Source organism: Felis catus, chromosome B4, assembly GCF_018350175.1.
Source record: "Felis catus isolate Fca126 chromosome B4, F.catus_Fca126_mat1.0, whole genome shotgun sequence".
Lineage (NCBI taxonomy): Eukaryota > Metazoa > Chordata > Mammalia > Carnivora > Felidae > Felis > Felis catus.
The window spans coordinates 30,252,249-30,266,087 of NC_058374.1; the positions used below are offsets into that span (position 1 = coordinate 30,252,249).

Genomic DNA, 13,839 nt, shown 5'->3' on the forward strand with positions numbered 1-13,839 from the left:
ATCTTACAAATCTCTTTAAAACAGTTAAAGCATATATATATATATATATACATATATATATATATATATATATATATATAGACACACACACACACATATATATATATATCTATATATGTAGATATTTTATGGTACATATATATGTGAGTGTCTGTGTATCCCTTGAGAACAGAAAACTGCATCTCTGAATACATGGCAAGAGAAGAACTGGCAAAAAACTTTTCCAGAATAATTCATCACAACCAACCTACAAAGGATTGAGAAAGGGGAAGAGAAGACTGAAGTAATCCTGTAAATCTAAATGTAAGTTATGTTCCACTTGTTTTCCGACAAGGAAACCTATTTAATGACATTGAATATTTAGAATCTTCCCCACATGTCTTCATCATATTTTTGCTTTGTTGAGGCTATGTAAATAATTATGCTTTAGCAAGAGAATATAAGATGTTTTCCTCCAGATACACAGAATGTTAGTTTTGTGTTGTCCTCTGGGCTTGCTAAATTGCATATGAAGAGAGTTTTACCTTCTTTGAGCAAAGTGTTCTCAAAAGGGTATTGTCTAAAACAGAGCTTATTTAATATGTACTTACATTGTATGCATCAATAATCAACTGAATTACATTGCTGGAATTTGCAGATAAAGTTCCTACTGCTGACTTAGGGATCAAATTTTTCAGTTCCTGAAATTAAAAGATAAAACACATGAGATACAAATACTATTCATTCAACCAATCAGCATCTACTGAGTGTACAGTATTTATTTTTAATGAGTTCCCTATCCATTTCCTAAATAACATAAGGGGTCAGACCAGAAAAAACAACTCATTTTATATGTGATTAAAACTTAATATAAACCACTTATGTAAAATCCAGCCAGTCTGGCTAGTGACACTTTCCCACATTTCAACTCAGACATACGATTTTGCCTCTATGACTAAACTTAAAGGGTCTAGAAACTGGTTCTTCTTTTTAACCCATATATGCATATATATATATATATATATATATATATATATATATATATATACACACACACACACACAGATAGATAGTTACCTTGTAAACGGGCTGAAATTCTTCAGTAACTGCAAAAATTGTCTGAATGTTATTTTCACTTAGTTTCTGGACAAGGTGAGCAATAGAAGGATAATCCTAAGAAATTAATAAAATTTGTAAGTAATTACATCCAATGTATTCCAGTTTTCCAATACTTTTGAAAGTAATAATGATCTGCATATATAACTGGATTACTTACACAAGACTGCTTGAAATAACACAAACAACTGCAGACATGGGAGATGTGTGCACATGGGTTTCTAATTTTCTATCTTTATGTATGTATAAAAACTTCAATAAAAAGAATTTAAAAAGCAAGGCCTATGTGTATTAAATGTTAGAACAATTAAATTGAAGAACTGTCAATAATTAAAGGCTGTACATAAATCACTTAAGAAAAAGACCAAATTTCGCCAAGGTTTAGATTTCTTCTAGAACTTGAATAACTTGACGATCTTTGTTTTCAGTAAAAATAGAGTGCCTACTTTCAAAAATCTTATAGAAATAAGATGAGAAGTATATGATTACACAAATTATTTGCTTAGGAATAATATCAACTTTGCTACCAAATGATATGAGCAAGTGAGAAAAGCCACAGCGACAGGTTGAGGCATGGAAAAAAAAAATAGTGTTCAAGCAGCTCCTTTCACAGGTGGAGGCCCTTGGCTCAGCAGCAGGAAGCAAGCACAAAGCCACATCTTCAGAACAGCAACACTAGCTTCCTTGCACATTAGGTTAGAGCCCACACTTACCAAAATAACAAACCCCCAAACCTAGTAAAACCTACAAGCTTAATCACCCACAATACTCTTAGTATTAAACACTAAAATTCCACATGAGTTCATTCAATGTATAAGGAATTCAGCACTTACATAATAATGGCTCATTGTGTACACATCATTTTCCAGGTGACACTGTCCATCATTTGGTAAAACAATGCCACCAAGTTTCCCATCTCCAGCAAAGTGAAACCCAGCATCCGTGGAAAACACCAGCAGCCGTGTCACATTCCTCCAGCCAATTAATGACTTGAAAAGAAAATGATTTCAATTTAAAAATACTATCCACGATCACTGCACATAAATCTTTAACCCTCATATAGGCTGCCATTGTACTTTTAACCTAATTCTGTATCTTTTTAGCTTCTTTTTTTTTGCAGTGCTAATAATACTCTTGCCAATAAATGCACAGAGCCCACGCATTAAAGGCCCTCCACCCCATTGGAAAACTGTGTCTTGCCTGGTTGCCCATTTCTCTCAGCTAGTTTTTGAAAACTATCTTTGGGGCGTCTGGATGGCTCAGTCAGTTAAGCATCCGACTCTTGATTTTGGCTCAGGTCATGATCTCACAGTTTGTGGGATCAAGCCCTGCGTCGGGCTCTGTACTGACAGTGTGAGCCTACTTGGGATTCTCTCTCTTTGCCCCTCCCCAACTTGTGCATGCTCTCTCAAAATAAATAAATATTTAAAAAATAAAATAGTAAAAATAAAAAACTGTATCTTTTAAAATCAACGTCTCCCTCCCCCACTAGAAGGTAGGCTAACTCTATGGGGGGGGGCAGGGAGCACATCTGCTTCTCCAGTAGCAAGCACAGGGCCCGGCACACAGTAGGTACCTAATGAATATTTGCTGGGGAAACAGAAATGTCTCAGCCCATTCCGTCCTTTACCTACTGCTGCTGCCTTGTTCTCATCCATCCTTCCATCCTTGCTCCCACCTTCTATAGTATATGCCTCCTTTATCCGCCCTCTGTATTAGGCCTTCCTTTTTTTAACTACAGAAGAAATCATCTTCTCCAAACACCTGCCCTACCTAATTCCATCCAGTCTACCTCATAGGTACTATTTGTTCATTTATTTTATTCTCTTCTTTATTCAACAAAGAATTTAAAGTAGCAATAAAGGGGCACCTGGCTGGCTCAGCCTGTGGAGTGTGCAACTCTTGATCTCAGGGTTGTAAGTTCGAGCCCCATGCGGAGTGTAGAGATTACTTAAAAAATAAAATTTAAAAAAAAGCAGCAATGAAATCCTCTTCTATGGTAAATTTGTAAATACATTTGCCTAAATTTACTCAATACATCTTGTATATATCCTCATAAAGCTGTAAATTCCTTGAAGATATGAATTCAGTTTACTAATGCTGGCAATCCAAGTGTCTCTTGCATCTAGGGAAGTAGGTGGAACAGTTACTCTCAGTCAGCATGATAACCATGGAAAGACAGTAGAGGCCATGGATGCTATGGCTTGCTCTAATCCCACAGGCTGAGGCACAGCTGGAGGCAGCCCAAAGAATGTTCTCTCTACAGGGAGCTGCCAACAGGATCACAAATAAATGATTGTGAGGAAGGGTGGCAGGCTAGGCACTACCTGGAATATTAATCTTTCTTCCCCTTTAAAAGCCGAGACTATCTTTAAATTACAACTGCCCCAGGGAGAAATCAAAAGTAACAACAATATAGTACTTAATATTTGTTGAGTGCTTACTGCCACTTTATATGGATTACTGTATTTGTATTTCCTAACAGTCCTATCAGGTATATCTACTACTGTCCCTTCATACTGAGAAGGATACAGTCCTCGAGTGTGGCTAAGTAAATTGTCTAGCATCAGTAGCGATGGGAAAATGTGAAACCACATTCGAACAGTCTATTCTCTTAAACACTATACCATACTGCTACACCATATCATTATCTTGGATATCTTGGATATAAGATATAGCACCTTAGCAAAAACTGGTCGAAAAATAACCATTAGGAAGCTTCAGGAATCAAGGAACAGGGAACATATATGAGTGTTCTAGGGAACAGGGGTACTATAAGGAAAAAAAAGAGGAAAAATGAGACAGAAGTAGGTCTTAAGACAAATCTTATTTAATACCTCACAATGCTTACTGGTTTCAGCTTCAGCCATGTCATGAAAATGTCATCTCAAAATCTTCAGCTGCTAAATGGGTCATAGAATTCTATCACTAGTCTAATGGAGATGAGCTTACTAAAAACCTTACAATTAAAATTATTAATAAGGGCACCTGGGTGGCTCAGTCAGTTAAACATCCTATTCACTCTTGATTTGGCTCACAGGATCTCACAGTTGTGGGACTGAGCCCTACAGTGGGTTCCAGCTGAGCATGGGACCTGCTTAAGATTCTCACTCTCTCCCCCCATCATGTGTTCTCTCTCTCAAAAATAAATTCAAAAAATAAATACAATTATTAATATTGTAGGGCTTCTCAAAATATATATGTTCATATAGATTACAAAGCAGAATTTAAAAAGTTCTTTTTGAATTACTAAGACACAGGAAGGCATCTTTCAAAGACAATGAGAAGAAAACTGATCAAAGGAAAACGGTATTGGAGATACAATTCCATTTGAGCTCTTTTAATTCTCCCGGTGATACCTTGGACAAGATTAATTCCAACTCTGGCACAAGCCAGAAAGTCAGGACACCTGTGCCTCTTCTAAACACCTAGAATGCTAGCCAAGCATAGCTAAACTGCCCCACTGTTTCAAATGGTGAGCATTCTGGCTTTTAAAATCCCGTATAAAAGAAGTAATTGCCTGGTTGAAATAAGGACGTGATGATTAAATATGCTTTTACAAAACACTTGTGTAGCTGGAGGGAATTTAAGGGATCCAATTCTGTACTTCTCTGGGATAATGAAAGATGATTTGGTACGTAGGTAATGTTTCTGTACTGAGAGTAAAATCACACCTAAAATTCATACAATAGCCCTTTGCAGGAAATGAATGCACTTACTCCGCAAACTGCAACTTGCATGATTGCATCAAAGCCACCTTCTGGAGAATCCAAATTTCCAGATATGCGCTGTTTACCAACAAGTTCATTAAATACTTCCCCTTTATCAGTAAGACTGAGCACATTTTTGTAGCTAAATGGGCTGGTGCAGTTTTGTTCACTTGTGCAAGGGTTCCTGAGCTTGGCTGGTGTTGTACTAATGTAAGGCATCACGGTCTTCTCCACAAATGAGCCAAATCCTGTAAAGGGAAAATGTATGTAGAGAGAAGGATAGATGGCTGGACAGACATGAACTTGCATTAAAAAGAATAAAGTATGTTACCACGTAGAAGTCAACCTTTTTCTTTAATGAGAAATAAGGTTTTAATAATAAAGTTTGGAAAGGAGATCATTCTAACACAAAAAATCCAGGTGTAAAATGAGATTAGGCTGTACTGACAGGTGTAGTCATTAATTAGTAACGAATTACAATTTGGGTACTCAACATGTTTATAATACAACACATGAATGGAATAAGTCCCTGTTTCATTATCTATGGTGGTATGATGTGTGTTAAGTAACATGGTAGCATAAAGTAACAGAGGAACAAGAAGGGACAAAGATTACTAGATATGTGACAGGAATAGGTTTCCTCTCAGAAAGAAAAGGCTAAAAACTGGCCTGTTTATTTCATAAGTATGTGATGAAGAACAAAATTGCCAAGACTTAGACAAATGAAAATTATTAGTTTTCTTGATATCCCTACCAATCCGGAAATCTGAAGTAATCCTTCTCATTTCATTCATCAGATCCGTTCCAAGACTTTTGACATTCTCCAAATCATCTTTCATAGAGTAGGAGAGGTCCATAAGGTAGTAGAGGTCGATAGGATAGTCTTCAGCTCTCTTGAATTTTAATGTAAATGTCTGCGGCTCCCCTAATTAAACAGAGATTAGAAAACAAAGTTAGTTTCCAGCAATCAAAAGCAAATGAGAAAAACCAAATTGGATTCAAAAAATAAACACTATAAAATGAAATGTATTACTGCCATAATCTTTTTTAAAAATTTTTTTTTGAATGTTTATTTTATTTTTGAGAGAGAGAGAGACAGAGCATGAGCAGGGGAGGGGCAGAGAGAGAGGGAGACACAGAATCCGAAGCAGGCTCCAGGCTCCGAGCTGTCAGCACAGAACCCAACGCAGGGCTCGAACTCACGAGCCATGAGATCATGACCTGAGCTGAAGTCGGAAGCTCAACCGACTGAGCCACCCAGACACCCCACTGCCATAATCTTTACAAAAACCTGGGAATTTCACTGGTTAACTAAATGAGTGTATACTCCATTTCATTCAACAAATACTTACCATGCTAAGCACTGGGCATTCAAGATGAAAAAGACAATACTCCCATGGGCAAGACAGACAAACAGTAGATTTATAACTATGACCAAGGACAAGAGATAGATGAAACTGCATAAATTAGACTGGGGTGGGTAAGGCAGGGCACATTAGAGAGTATACCTGACTTCTAGAGGGTGAAGTTGTAAGACATTCTGTACTCTGTTTATATGTTAAGTAAACATCGTCTAATTTTTACTTCAGAAAACCTGGCAAAAAAAAAAGTTTTAAAAATGAACTGTAGAGACAAAGAGCCTTGTTAAGAAACTACTGCAAAAATCCTTGAGGAAGACATGAAGATCTGAACTGAAACCATGAGGAAGAAGAAGAGGCGAGGCATAAAAGAGGCAGAAGGTAAAATGCATTTAGAAAACACAGAAGAAAGAGAAGGTTTGGGTGAAAACTCATTGTTTGTTAACTTGTGGATGTTCTCTATACAGATTTCTAGTAGGCAGCTGAGTAAATGTGTTTGGGGCTTAGGAGAAAGGCTGTGTTACAGCACACAAATGGCTTTAAAGTTACGAGGGAAAAGCAACAATTAACTGCACTACAAAGAGGAAGGAAGAAAAAAGACACAAAAAGGAGACTGGAAAGTAATGTTAAGAGATAAAAACTAGGAGTGCTACTGCTGAAGCCAAGAGGAGAGCATTTCAAGAAGTTTCAAGGAACGGTACAGAAAGGTTAAAAGAAGAAAAAAGGCCCTGACAGGGATCCACTAGGTTTGGTGGTTCAAAGTGATGGTAGAGCTTTGCCAAAACAGGTAGAGAAGCAGACTGAAAAGTGCTCAAGAGGGGAAGTCATGGAGACCACAAGTGTGCACCATTCTGTTGAGAGAAAAGGGACGGAAACTGGGAAGTGGAGGAAGGAGGCTTGTTTTCTTCTTTCTTTTTTCAGATGCAAGACTGCCACAGATTCTCATAAAAACTTACTATTTTCACAACATTAAACAAATACAAGGAAAAACACAGGTTAGAATGTTGTCTGTATATTAATTATACCTCAGGATGGATACTTTTATTTTTAAAACCCATTAAATATAATACTTTCTGACTCTTTAACAGAATTTGCTTTGAACATGAGGCAACCTTTATTATTTCAAGTATATATGACTTGCAGATTGCTATGTCTGCTACAAATTTCTAAAGTTTGACACATTCCACATTTCTATGTGAGTACCAGTCCATATGTGAAAACCCCTTGATGGAAAATATAAAGTTGTCAAAAAGCTCCTGTTGAAATAAAGGTATTCATGCAATTAGATTTCTGTACCTGATCGCAACTGCAAAACCAACTGCTGAGGCTGGATTTGAGTAATATCTTCCGGCTGGAGCTTCTCTGCCGTTCCTTTGCTACGGTTCGTTACATTTTTATTTTTCTTTACATCTTTGGAGCCTCTGGGATTTTCTATGTCATCTGGATGGCAACCTTTCTTTTTCAAAGCTTCTAAATCATCACATCGCGCAGACGTAGGCATTCCTTCTTGTAAAAATGTCTAAGTGACATACAAAATATAGGTATAAATAGTAAGTATAATAGCCAAACATTCTGTTTAATCATAATTGCAAACATGCAATATTTAAATGCAAAAATCAAGTGACACAACTAACACACTTCATTTTTGGTTTTTAAACAAAATACCCTCTTCACCCAAATCATATGCTCTTGTTTAAAAACCAAACGAACTTGGGGCGCCTGGGTGGCTCAGTAGGTTAAGCGTCCGACTTCAGCTCAGGTCACGATCTCGCGGTCCGCGGGTTCGAGCCCCGCGTCGGGCTCTGGGCTGATGGCTCAGAGCCTGGAGCCTGCTTCCCATTCTGTGTCTCCCTCTCTCTCTGCCCCTCCCCCGTTCATGCTGTGTCTCTCTCTGTCTCAAAAATAAATAAACGTTAAAAAAATTTAAAAAAAAATAAAATAAAAACAAATGAACTCATTCTCTAGAAAAGTAATACCTTTGTTCATATATTATTAATAATTTATTACTTTGGTAATATTTAGGACTGACCTAAATGTACATTTTAACTGTCCCACTTTCAAATTATAAGTATTTAATCAAAGGAATTTCTTCAGTGAAATCACTTATTCAGAATGCTTAATGGCCACTAATAATGTATATACCCAAATACTGGACAAGTAGTTTTTCCCCAAAATTTCCCTTAGAAAAATCTTATGTAAGTCTCTCATTAGCCTGAAGATGTCTCAATTAATGATACAATTTTTAAAAAGGAGACCAAGAAACTTACCACAGAATTAGTAAGTATTCCTAGAGGTTTGAAAAAATTTCAAGTATTGGCTAGTATTTTAAATAAGTCTTTTAAAATTTATTTTTAAAAACAATAATCACGGTGGTGATTATGTGACAATACAAAACAATAATCACAGTAAAATTTGATTACCTGACAAAGTCATGAATATATTTCCACAGAGTGCATTTTAAAAGAATAAAAATAAAAAAGGTCTGAATGGTATATAAATGGTACTTGTGGCTTGGGGTAAAATTTCCAGTAGTGATATGACCTCAAAATGTGTTATACCTCCAAGAAATTAGATGGAAATAAAAATCTTATCAGATGACTGAAGAAGTATCTCAGTGAAAGCAAAAACACTGCTGTTAAGATGCACATAAAATCTCTGAATAAAAATTTTTCATGAAATCTGAGAGAGGAGAAAAACAATGACCTTAGTGTATGGGTGGGTATGTGTCACTTCAAAATGTGTACCTATAACAATCAATTATTATAATAGACATTTGAGTATTTCACATATATCCCTAAAAATTGTATATAGTTGTACTAGGCCAGAGTTGTCTTTTTTTGTTTTTTAATTTTGACACTGGGAAAATGAGGAAATGCCTTTTATTTTGGGTCACTTTATCTTCAATTTCATATGGTATTTGTTTACTATCTACAAATTTCACAGTGCTGTGTAATGAGGATATTTAAATACAAAGAATATACAATGGTTTTGATCACTTTTTTTGATCAGTTACATAAAGAGCATTTATGTAACTAGAAAAACACCTGGAAGGGAATACCAAAAGTCAGATAATTCAAAGCTGAACTACTTTCTTGTATTATCAAACCTAAAATACTACCAAAGCACAGGAGCCTAGCGTGGAAAACTTAAGACTGTAACACGCAAAGTTTCACTAAACACTTTCTGAAATACCCTTTAATAATTTAAGAATTATGCCACAAATATCAAAGGCTTAAGAACAGTTTGGCAAGTAAGCCTTGCCTGAGACAAAACTCAGAGCACTCCCTATTTCTTCCACTGTCTCCAACTGAATTCCAGAATACCATTTTTATGAGAACAGAAAGTGTCACTAGGAAAACTTTGAAATAACAAAACAAAAACCTTTGATTTTCCCTTTCATATGGTTAAACCATACAAAATATCTGATATTTGACCAGTTACGTACAGCTACAAACAGGCAGTTGAAATGTGTGGGGTCAAATGTCTGACTAAAAATCAAGCAATTAACCTTTGACCTTCTGATATTATTTACCCTGTGAATAAATTATAAATCCTCAAAATGACTTCCCTTTATTCTGTTTTGATTCATTCATTCATACATTTACTTTTTCATTTAACATTAGTAAGCTTTGTGAAAGGTATCAAGTAAGCAATGTACAGAGATGACCACTGAATAAAATTTAAACCCTAACCTCACTGGGCTTTTATTAGGATGCAAATCAATTCTATTTTAGTTTTAACTCAAATATAATTAGGAAGGTTAATTTCTACCTCTCCTGTCAAAAAAAGAGAAAAATCTACAACAGTCAAATTAAATGGCTAGGGATTTATGGGAGGCTATTCAATAGAAATATAATGCATGCCACAAAGGCGAGCTACCAACGTACTTTAAAATTATCTAGTAGCCACACAAAAAGAAAAAATAAAAAGAAACAGGAAACTAATTTTAACAATATATACAAAATATTATCATTTCAACATTAATGATTTTTTTAATCATTAAGTCTTCAAACTTTGGGATGTATCTGGGGCTTACAGTAATTCTCAATTTGGAACATCTTGGAGTATATTTAAAGTGCTCAATAGCTACATGTGCCTAGTGGCTACTGTGTTTAAATAGCACACCTCCAGACCATCACATAGTGTTAGACACAGAATTGATACTTATTCGATAAACACTGATTTAAGTGAAAATCATACCTAACATTTCGTAAGGGTACAAAATTGGGCAATAGTAAATGACTAGAGAGTATATGCCTTGAGCAATCTTACTTACTGAATTTACACACCATCCACAATTTGGCCCTGCTTGTATACATTCTCCACAGGATTTGGCATTTGCTTTTAAACATCTATTTTCATCTGTCAGGAGAAACAAAGAACAGACAACTTTACTTGAAGTTTCAAGAGAGAAAATAATGAAAAATGATTAAAATGCAACATATATAAACGTTAAATATGAATAACAAAATATGTCATATATTGTTACATATTATAATACTATATATTATATCATATCATATCACATCATGTTACGTTACATTATGTTACATTATATTACATAATAGTTACTGAACTGATCCAGATGTACTCCAAAGACTGGTGATTTCAGATTACCTTGGCATAGAGAGCCATGAAAAAATAGTGATCTTTTTCTTGTCTTCTATAGCAGACTACGTACCAGTAATCTATACGCTTATTCTTTTCCTCAAAGGCATAATTTCAGGATCTATTGTTTGATGGTCATAATTGTCAGTTTTCTTACAACTGGGTAAACTATTATTTATTTTCAATTAACTCATACTACCATATCCATACCTCCAGAAGCATCTGCAACTGCTTTCCTTTTATTTTTAGTATGTAAATACTTGAAAAGCCCAATTCATCCAGTCCACAATCTCATGATTTTTCAAGCTCTATGTCCAAAGTATGTCTCACATTTCTTTGAACCTACCGAAGGATCAGCATGCCTTTCATGTGGTAAGCACTAACATGGTCTGTCTCCAATGTGTATTCTCTAATTATAAACCTAACACATACCCATAATAGAAAATTTGGAAAATATATAAAAGCATAAAAAACAAAAAAATCACCCATAATCCACTCCCTAAGAGATAACTACTGTTAACACTTTTGTATATTTCTTTCCAGTCTTTTTTCTATAAAGACAGATTTAAAAAAAAAAAATAGCAAGGAACCACACATAGAGACATTATTTATATAGAGAATATATATTTTGCATACTACTTTTTATACTTTATCCTGTTTCATTTCCAGTTCTTTGGAACTGGAAGCCTGGGTGGCTTAGTTGGTTAAGTGTCCAACTGTTGATTTTGGCTCAGGTCATGATCTCATAGTTCATAAGATTGAGCCCTATGATGGGCTCTGCACTGACAGCATGGGGCCTGCTTGGGATTCTCTCTCTCCTCTCTCTCTGCTTCTACCCTGCTCAGGTACTCATGTTCTCTCTCAAAATAAACTTAAAAAAAAAATCTTCAAAAATATGCCTTTTAATGGTTATATATTATACTATATTAATGTACCCTATTTAATGTTGGACAAATTTAGATTTTTTTCAATTGCATAAGTGCATCATTCACACACTTGCTCACGTGCACAAATTCTCCAAACACAAATATAAACATACATGCACATATATGTACCCACTGTGGTGACCATTCTCACAATGTAAAACTCTAATGATTTCCTTATCACAGATGAAAAACAATAGAAACACTGAGTGGAAAACTATTAATATTTTTAATATTCTTTTTTTTTAATTTTTTTTTTAACGTTTATTTATTTTGAGACAGAGAGAGACAGAGCATGAATGGGGAAGGTCAGAGAGAGGGAGACACAGAATCTGAAACAGGCTCCAGGCTCTGAGCTGTCAGCACAGAGCCTGATGTAGGGCTCAAACTCACGGACCGCGAGATCATGACCTGAGCCGAAGTCGGCCACTCAACCAACTGAGCCATGTAGGCGCCTCTAATATTCTTAATATACACTAACTTCTATCCAAAAGTAATATTCAAATTTATAATCCCACAAACAGTATACAAAATACCATGTTCACCAAACCTTCAGCAAGCACCAAGTACTGTTTTAAAAAAATTGTTTTTAATGTTTACTTATGTTTTTCAGAGACAGAGAGAAAGAGTGTGCAGGAGCAGGGAGGAGCAGAGAGCGAAGGAGACACAGAATCCGAAGCAGGCTCCAGGCTCCAAGCTGTCTTCAAAGAGCCTGATGAGAGACTCGAACTCATGAACCAAAAGATCAGACTTGAGCCTAAGTCGGCTGCTCAACCTACTGAACCACCCAGGCGCCTCCAAGTACTTTTTTAATATAAAAAATCTTTTACTCATTTAACCCATATAAATTAGAGTATCAATTCACTTGTCACTTATTTAAGGTTTCATTCTTACCATATTTTACTGACCATTTGTTTTGTAAATTTTGTTTGCAAATGATTCCTCTATGGCATTCATCTGTTTTCATTAGGTCTCTATACATGCTAATGAAATTAAACCTTTATTGAGTTTCTCATCTTGTTGAGAAGATGATGGTGTTCTGACATCTACACACTTTGAGATTTTATGTTGTTGTTGGTTTTAAGTAAATCAACATTATCATTAATTTCCTTTAAAGTTTCTTCCTTCATTTTTCCATGTAGTAACTCCTTCCTGTCCTGAGATCAAATAAATGTCACATGTAATGTATGTTTTGAGATTTGGAGGAGGGAACTACACATCCATTATTCCAGAGGTGGGTGCACCATGGTTTGTAAGAGGATTAAATACATTTTCAGCTTTACTTTTTATTCATCTTCTAGATAATGCCAACATTTTGCCAAGATTTTATGATCAAAGAGGGAGAACATCTTCTAGAACGTCAGTTGTGATAGTAATGGCTTGTTCATAATCCATCATCCTACACATTTACTTTATTTTCTAATACATTACACACCTTTGCTTTCTCTCTGCTCACTTAAACCTCTGTTACAATCTTAAAAGACCTTTCTGCAGCGTACTGTATTCCTGTCGCTTCGGCATTTCCTTAGCCAACTGGCCTTATCTCTATTCTGGGTGGTAGCGGCGAGAGGAGCCGGATGCCGAAGGGCCTTGCAGGCCCCTGTGAGAACACTGCCTGTCACCCTGAGTGAGATGGGCGCTGCAGGGCTTTCAGAAGGAGCAGCATGATGGAATCTAACTGATCAAGAAGTAATACAAGACACTGAAACGAAAAGATAACCAGAAAACTTTTTTTTTTTTTACCTGCTTGGCCAAACACACAGCAAATTGAACTGATCAGTCCAATCCAGAATATCAGTTGTAAATTCATCTGAAATACAAAATGTACATGGCTAAATATTAAGAAAATAACAAAAGAGATAACACGTTAAACACAAAACATTCCCAGTCACCTTATCTTCTGTTGATTTCATAAACATAATACCTTTCAGACCATTTCTTCTGCCATCCTTCTTTATATCCTTTTTCCCACCACCTCCCCTTCCCAGTTACCTCATCTTTCACTTACTCTACAATAGTTTCTGTGCCAGATCCCTGAATCCATTCTTGCCTTTCTCCCTATCAAATATATTCTAACATCTAATTAACAGTGCTCAAAAACGTGCCAAGTATTCGCTAACACCATAAAAGCTATTAACAGTCTTT

At 35.8% G+C, this 13,839-nt stretch overlaps 1 protein-coding gene across 4 annotated transcripts in view; it reads right to left on the bottom strand.

Moving 5' to 3' along the window:
• Positions 1 to 13,839, bottom strand: part of ITGB1 (integrin subunit beta 1) — a 46,897-nt gene that overhangs the window by 15,874 nt on the left and 17,184 nt on the right. For 3 of the 4 annotated variants that reach the window (XM_023256252.2, XM_023256250.2, XM_023256251.2), the window contains exons 2-9: positions 13,438 to 13,504; positions 10,440 to 10,525; positions 7,460 to 7,682; positions 5,560 to 5,730; positions 4,815 to 5,053; positions 1,929 to 2,084; positions 1,057 to 1,152; positions 591 to 680 (exon numbers count right to left, since the gene is read on the bottom strand). In XM_023256252.2, the coding sequence (XP_023112020.1) occupies positions 591 to 680; positions 1,057 to 1,152; positions 1,929 to 2,084; positions 4,815 to 5,053; positions 5,560 to 5,730; positions 7,460 to 7,682; positions 10,440 to 10,525; positions 13,438 to 13,504 (1,128 nt within the window). 4 annotated transcript variants of the gene reach the window in all.